Genomic DNA, 8,558 nt, shown 5'->3' on the forward strand with positions numbered 1-8,558 from the left:
ACTGTTTTAAAAGAAAAAAATGTACGTTACGGTTGGTTATCGGGTTGGGTTGTTACAGTGTAATTTGCCAGAAAATCCGGTATGAAACCAGATATCTTGTTTTCGTACAATTGAAATGCTTCAATTGAAGTGAAATTTTTGAAGGAGGTCGGAATGGACCCAGAGAGGTTACTACTACCAAGCTCGAGATGAATGAGATTCCGAGCCGCAGCAAGTTCGGGTGAAATGGAACCATAGAGTTCATTATTATACAGATAAAGGAATAAAAGATTGGTTAAATTTCCTAAAGAAGGCGGGATGACTCCGGTTAGAAAATTACCAGAAAAGTCAAGGTTTGCCATTTTTGAAGAATTGAGTGTGCCAATTTCTTGTTGGATGATTCTGGTAAGTTGATTAATTGAAAGGTCAAGACGAGTTACTTCTTTCAGGTTACGAATGCTAGTCGGTATATAACCATGAAAACTGTTGCTACACAAATTAAGATCAGTTAAGGAGTGCAGAAATCCTATATCAGAGGATATCTCACCTGAGAAGTTATTATAGGAAAGGTAAAGATATTGAAATACAGACATGTTGAAAAGGTTGGAAGGAATGAGACCAGAAAGTGAGTTGTGTGAAAGATCCAAGGATTTAAGATTTGGTAATGACCAGAAATCCAGATGAACTAGTGTTCCTACTAAGCTTGAGCTTTGAATTATAATTTTTGTTAAAACATTACTTTCTGTAGTTGCACTACTGTTACTGCAAATACATTTCCCATCCAATCATGGCTGCAAGGGTTGCTTCCAACCCATGACGAAAGAAGAGATTGGCTTTGTTTATCAAGGCTCATTTTCCATGTCAAAAGAGTTGTTGCTTCTTTTGTGTGGTCTAGCATTATTGGATTTTTTTGAGCGGTTGATGCAAATGAAGGGACGATGCACAAAAGATTAATGAAACTAGATGATAAAACTAGCACGAAGGTGACTAGTAACAACGTCATGGAAACCCCTTTGTTTGGAACTAGAAAAATGGAGTTGAGGTTGCATGCAAGGCATAAGAAGTGTACGTTATTAAAAGATTATAAAGTTACAAATTGACCCCTCAATGTCTCGATATAGCAAAAGTTGTGTTGAGTAGAGTCATTATCAAGTCATTTAATTTTGTTGACCTATCGTATCTTATTATAATGATATGATCAGTGGCGGAAATAGACACTTTTTTCACTGGGAGCAAAAAAAAAAATTAAAAGCGTAGCAAACTGTTTTGGGAAAAATATGAAGGTTTTTAGGCAAAATTTGGAGGTTTTTACTGTTGCAGCTGCTGTTATGTACTTGTTTGCCTTAATAGGGCTATTTTGTGCTGTGTTTAACTATTTGGTGAAGTCTCAAGACTGAGATTAGTTATTAGGTTCAATAAGAATGAATTGCAGTTAACAGAATTACTATGGTCAGCTTCAACAAACGTTTCATATGAACATATATGATTTATATCTCGCTTAACATTCTACATCCTCGTATGTTGATTGCTAAAAATGGTCAAACATCTTAATTGCATATCATCGGTTCTGGATCAGTCAATATTTTGGTTTTAATCAGATTTATTGCCTTTATAAACAGTTGGCTTTGTTAAGTTATTATAATGTGTCATTTTTTTTATTATTTTTTTTTTGTGAAAGTGTTTTAACTAATTTAGCAAACTATTTTAACCACGCAGACTTGTTTGAGTGGTCACCGAGTTGCCCAATCAATGAAGCACATCATCCGAGTTCAATTCTTTGTTGGGCCAAACCGTTCAAAAATGGAATGTGACAAGAGGGTGCGCGTAATGCGCAATTCACCTGGTACCAGGTCTCGCGTAATGCGCAATTCACCGGGTATACCAGGGTTTGCGTTCTGGGAACTTGATTACCCGAGATTTACCTTATATGGGGGAACCAATGTGCTCGTTGTTCAAACTAAGAATTGTATTGCTTTGAATATGAATTTGACTGTGTATTCTGTTATCTTTACATTTTGAAGATAAATGCTATCTTATACAGGAAAATAGCCAACGGCTCTATGACTAAATCATTAAGAAAATAAAGTATGTTCTCCTTTTTGTAAAAGGTTGCTTTTGTAAAAATGGGAAATGATGAGCTTGATCCCACATTCTATTTTATTTCTAACACTCCCCGGCAAGTTGAATAGTGGGGTTTCCGATGTTCAACTTGGAGAGTATTTCTTTGAAGAGTCTTCCGTTGACTGACTTGGTTAAGATATCTGCTAGTTGGTCTTCTGATCGGACGTGAGGTAGAGATATGATTTCGGCTTCTAATTTTTCTTTAATGAAGTGTCTGTCAATTTCTATATGTTTGGTTCGATCGTGTTGAACTGGATTTTCTGAAATTGCAATTACCGCTTCGTTGTCACACATGATCTTGATCAAAGTATTAGGAGGAAAACCAATTTCTGTCAAAAGTTTCTTGATCCATAAAGCCTCGGTTACACCTCGTGAAATTCCTCGAAATTCAGCTTCAGCACTAGACAGGGCGACAACCTTTTGTTTCTTGCTTTTCCAGGTAACCAAATTCCCTCCAACAAGGGCAAAGTATCCGGATGTTGATTTTCTATCTCCCTTTTCTCCTCCGTAACCCGCATCGGTGAATATTTGTGCTTTTAGATGATTGTTTTTCTCGAACAGGACTCCATCTTCTGCAGTGCCTTTTAGATATTTGATAATTCTCCATACTACATCCATATGGTGTTGTTGGGGTTGATGCATGAATTGACTAACAACTCCAACAGCATGTGATATATCTGGACGAGTGTGAGCTAGGTAGATAAGTTTTCCCACGATTCTTTGATATTGACTTCGATCCGCTGCTTTGGAATCATCTTCTATATATAACCTTAGGTTTGGAATCATAGGAGTGTCCGCGGGTTTGCAGTCGACCATTCCTGTTTCTGCAAGAAGATCAAGTATATATTTCTTTTGACATATAAAAATCCCTCTTTTTGAACGTAAAACTTCAATTCCCAGAAAGTATTTCAGACCTCCAAGGTCTTTCATTTCAAATTCTTTAAAAAGGTTAGCTTTTAAGTTTGTAATTTCCTCTTGATCATTTCCTGTGATAATCATGTCGCCAACATAAATAATGAGACATGTGATAAGGTTTCCTCTTTTTTTTAAAAATAAAGTATGGTCGGAATTACTTTGTTTAAACCCGTAATTTTTCATAGCAATATTAAAACGCCCAAACCAAGCCCGAGGGGATTGTTTTAAATCATAAAGAGATTTTTTAAGATGACAAACTTCCCTTTCTTTGAATTCTGATGTGAAACCGGGAGGACCTTCCATATAGACTTCTTCTTTGAGTTCTCCATGTAGGAAGGCATTTTTAACATCAAATTGGTGAAGTGGCCAGTCTTTGTTTGCGGCAACGGAGAAAAGAATTCTAATAGTATCAATTTTTGCAACTGGTGAGAAAGTTTCTGAGTAATCAACACCATAGGTTTGAGTGTACCCTTTGGCAACAAGCCGCGCTTTATATCTTTCTACAGATCCATCGGCTTTGTGTTTGATTGTGAATACCCATCGTCATCCTACCGGTTTCTTTGATTCTGGAAGGACACATTTTTCCCAAGTATTATTTACCTTGAGAGCCTCCATTTCATCTTCCATTGCTTTCCTCGAGTATGTTGATTTTAGAGCTTGTTCAACCGTTGTTGGGATTTCTTCAGAGTATAATGCGGAAGTGAACTTTGTTGCTTCTTTTGATAGATTTCCTCTAGCAATATTTGCCATTGGATATCTTGATTTTGAGGCTGGTCCTCAGGAGAGTATCTTCTGGGAGGAATCCCTCGGTTGATTCTTGGAGGAAGAACATAGCGTTCTCGTTCTTTGTTGTTGTGTTTCATTTTCAGGATATACTTGATCGTTATTTTCCTGTAAAATCTCTTCTAAATTTTCATGATTAGTTATATCAGGAGATTCGGTGTTTACCTCTGTATGGTTGGGAAGATCATTAACCGTACTACTGACTGGAGGAGGACTTTGTGGAGTGGTATGATGAGTTACTTCTTCAGATGATGGAATATCTAGCCAACTCACAGCGTCACCAGAGTCTGTCTCCCCCTGACTTGTGTGTTGGGTATAGAAGTATTCAGTTTCCAAAAAATCACAATTCATTGTAGTGTACATGTGTTTCCTTTTTGGATTATAGCATCTATACCCCTTTTGATTTACCCCGTATCCCACAAATACACATTTTTCAGCACACGCATCTAATTTGGTTCGTTCTATTTTAGGAATGTGAACAAAAATCGTGCACCCAAATATTCGAGGTCTTAGGGTGAGATTAGATGGAGGTTTATAAAATTTAGTTACGGCTTCAAGAGGGTTCTTAAGTTCTAGAGCTCTAGTTGGGAGTCTATTTACAAGATAAGTTGCGGTGGCAAGAGCTTCAGGCCAAAAAGACCTTGGAACATTAGATTCAATCATTAAAGCACGGGTTATTTCTAATAAAATACGATTTTTCCTTTCTGCCACCCCGTTTTGTTGAGGTGTGTGTGGACACGTGGTTTGATGAATAATACCCCTTTCTTCACAAAAAAAGTTTCATTTGATTGTTGACAAATTCACCACCATTATCGGATCTTAAAATTTGTATTTTGCTTTGGAAATGTGTTTGAATCATATTGGAAAAAGTAGTAAATTTATCAAATACTTCGGATTTGTTAGTTAAAAAATATGTCCAAGTCATACGAGTACAATCATCAATAAATAAGAGAAAATATCGAAAATTGTACCCCCCATTAACCCTTGCGGGTCCCCATACATCGGAGTGAACTAAAGCAAAGGGACGTTCGGTCTTTGTATTACTAGTTTTAAACGAGTTTTGATGGCTTTTGGCCAAAATACAAGTTTCACACTCAATACTATTATTTGAAGAAAATAAATTAGGAAATAAAATGCGCAAATATCCAGCAGACGGATGACCAAGACGTCTATGCCACAACCATGCTTGTCTATCTGGAGTCCCGTGAGCTAGCATGATCCTACCATCTTTAGTGACCTCATCCACATAGTACAGACCATCCCGTTCAGTACCACGCCCAATTATCTCCCCCGTTCTGATGTCCTGTAAGATACAGAATGTAGGGTGTAATAAGACGGTACAATTAAGTTCTTTTGTCGCGTGACTAACAGAAAGTAATTTATGGGAAAGGTCGGGAACATAAAGACAGTTTTTTAAATTTAAATTTGGTGAAATTTCAACTGTTCCCCCGCCCTTGACTTGTATAATACCACCATTAGCGGTTTTAATTTTGGTTTTGTTTGGTTTTGTATTTATAATAATATCATTTTTATTAAAAGTCATAGTATCGGTGGCACCACAATCAATAATCCACTCATTACTTTTGGTTTTATTTGAAACAATATTAGTTGACGAAACGTTATTTTTAACTTTAAAAACTTTAGTGTTATTTAAAAAATGTTTTATTTTAAAACAAGTTTTGTTAAAAAAACGTTTTACACTCAAAAGTATTATTTGGGACCACATATTTATTTGAAGTATTATTTTCGGTGGTGGTGGGTGTCGACTCATCATCTATCTCATCATCCCCTTTTAACCTACCCACTTTATTTATCTCATCATTGACACCCTCTTTATTTGAAGCATTATTTTCGGTGGTGGGTGTCGACTCATCATCTATCTCATTATCTGTATTTACACTACCCACTTTATTTATGTTGTTGGGTATGAAATTTGGGAATTTAAACCCTAATCCCAACCCCTTGTTACCTTCACCGGATGATGATGATGGTGGATCGGCAGCAAGTAAACCAAAACCACCTTGAGAGGTGGTGCCGGTTTCGTTATCTCCTTGTTTGCCTCTGGTTGTAGCCGTCGTTACCATCGAAGCTTTTCCCTTTTTGTGTCCATCAGGCCACCAATCGGGATATCCAACGATTCTGAAGCATTGATCTTTGGTATGTCGTTTCATACCACCCTCTGTACATTTAAGGTTGTCTTTATCCCGGGATGATGACGTGGAGTCTGACCGGCGCTGTTGATTTCTTGATAGCAACCCATGGCCGTCGAAATCCTTGGATGTTGATGCCGGTGCTACCAGGCCAGTGGCTATGCCAGATTGGGTAAGGGCATCCGTTTTATTGTTAAATATAAATTGGTGTGCATTTTCTTTTCGAATGGCAGCGTAAGCTCCTTCGACAGTGGGTAATGGATCGGTTCTTAATAGCTCACGTTTGATATTGTCATGTTTATGATCTAAAGAATTTAAAAACTGGAATAGTTTTTGTTCTGACCTGATGTTATTATAATTGACAATATCATTCGGATGTTCCATTGGATTTGGATCCCTTATGTCGATTTCACCCCAGATTCCTTGCAATTTCAACCACAGTTCTTCAATTGATTTACCATCTTGCCAGATATTGTTGGCTTTGACATGTGATGTCGTAGGGGGTGTATACAAAATAGTATTAAATTTTTGCAGGAAATACTATTAAATACGATACATTTTTACACAAGATATTTATTTATTTAGAGAACGGATATACTTAAACCTTGCTACAACACTTATAGGCAGTGTACCTAATCGTACAGTAGTGTAGTTTTTAGTAAGTCCGGTTCGTTCCACAGGGAATCTTTTTTAAACAAAGCTCAACGCTATATTAGTTTACTTTTATAAAAATACAAACATATATATAAGTAATATTATTATTATAAAGGGGGGGTTTTACCGTTTAATGACCGGTTTGTCGATTTTAAAACTTTAGTCGCAGTTAAAACCTAATGTAAAATATTAAATAAATAAAAGACTTAATTTAAAGCGTAAAATAAATAACGATAATGAAATTGCAATAAAAGTGCGATAAAATAAAATTGCGATAATTAAAAAGTACGATAATTAAAAGTGCGATTAAATAACAATAAATAAAAGTGCGATAATTAGAAGTGCAATTAAATATAAAATAAAGGAAATTAAATATGAAATAAAGAATTATGCTTATTTAAACTTCCGTAATCATGATGTTTGACGTGTTGATTTTAGTTTTATGCTCATTGGTTAATTGTCCTTTGTCCTGGATTATTTAATATGTCCGTCTGGTTTTTGTCCATAACAGTCCATCAGTCATAAATATAAAGTGCGAGTGTCCTCGTCAAATTATTCTTATACCCGAAGTTAAATATTTCAACTAATTGGGGATTCGAATTGTAACAAGGTTTTAATACTTTGTTTAATGAATACACCAGGTTATCAACTGCGTGTAAACCAAGGTTTTACTACTTTGTTAGCAATTACACCAATTACCCTTGAATGTAATTTCACCCTTGTTTTAATTATTCTAGTGGCTATTGATCCATTCCCGTGTCCGGTTAAATGAACGATTATTCGTACATATAAATACCCCGCCCATCGTGTCCGATCGAGTGTATATGGTAATTTATAGGGACGCCCAATTGTAAATCTTTATATTAACATTAACAAACTATCATTTAGTTAAACAAATATAAAACCCATTAATAGCCCATAGTCTAATTTCCACAAGTGGCGTTCTTTTGTCCAAACCCCAATTATGGTACAAAGCCCAATTACCCAATTTTAGTAATTAGCCCAACATCATGATTACTTCGTTTTAAATAAGCATAATAATAACTTAGCTACGAGACATTAATGTAAAAAGGTTGAACATAACTTACAATGATTAAAAATAGCGTAGCGTTACACGGACAGAATTTCGACTTACACCCTTACAACATTCGCTAACATACCCTTATTATTAGAATTATAATTAAAATTAAAATTAAAATATAAATTATATATATATATATTTTACGTATATATGAGAGAAGAAGAAAAAGATTATGTTTTGCGATCAGAATTCGGTTGCTTTTATAGGAAAAGTCGACTTTTGGGGCTCCGCGACTCGCGGCATTTTTGCCTTCAAACTCCGCGAGTCGCGGAGAATGAAATTACAGCTCAGTCCCTTGGAGTCTTTCTCTGCCGACGGTTTTTATTTATAAATATAATATATATATAATTAATATAATTAATTATATATTATATTATATTTATATACATAGTTAACTTGTAATTTTTAGTCCGTTGCGTCGAGCGTTAAGAGTTGACTCTGGTCCCGGTTCCGGATTTTCGAACGTCCTTGCGTACAATTTTATATTTTGTACTTTGCGTTTTGAATCTTGTACTCTTGTAATTTCGAGACGTTTCTTATTAATAATTGGAACCTCTTTGATTGTCTTTTGTTCTTTTGAGCTTTTTGGTCGTTTGCATCTTCAATTCGTCGAATCTGTCTTTTGTCTTCACCTTTTATTATTTAAACGAATATCACTTGTAAATAGAACAATTGCAACTAAAAGCTTGTCTTTCTTGAGGAATAATGCTATGAAATATATGTTCGTTTTTAGCATTATCAAATATTCCCACACTTGAGCGTTGCTTGTCCTCAAGCAATATCGTCTTAAAATACTAGAATCACTTCTTTATTCTTCACACTTTGTACATCAGTGATTTCTATATGGCGGTATAAGAGTAACGATATGGTTTACA

General features: G+C 35.6%; 1 protein-coding gene across 1 annotated transcript; it reads right to left on the reverse strand.

The window, feature by feature from the left end:
- Positions 1–3,792: 3,792 nt before the first annotated feature.
- On the reverse strand, positions 3,793–6,332 carry LOC139853681 (uncharacterized). Its single transcript, XM_071843053.1, has 3 exons — positions 5,520–6,332; positions 4,770–5,101; positions 3,793–4,438 (listed from the first exon to the last, which is right to left on the reverse strand). Exons 1-3 carry the CDS (start codon positions 6,330–6,332, stop codon positions 3,793–3,795), a joined length of 1,791 nt encoding a protein of 596 aa, XP_071699154.1.
- Positions 6,333–8,558: the final 2,226 nt, after the last annotated feature.

Source organism: Rutidosis leptorrhynchoides, chromosome 6, assembly GCF_046630445.1.
Source record: "Rutidosis leptorrhynchoides isolate AG116_Rl617_1_P2 chromosome 6, CSIRO_AGI_Rlap_v1, whole genome shotgun sequence".
NCBI classification, from domain to species: domain Eukaryota; kingdom Viridiplantae; phylum Streptophyta; class Magnoliopsida; order Asterales; family Asteraceae; genus Rutidosis; species Rutidosis leptorrhynchoides.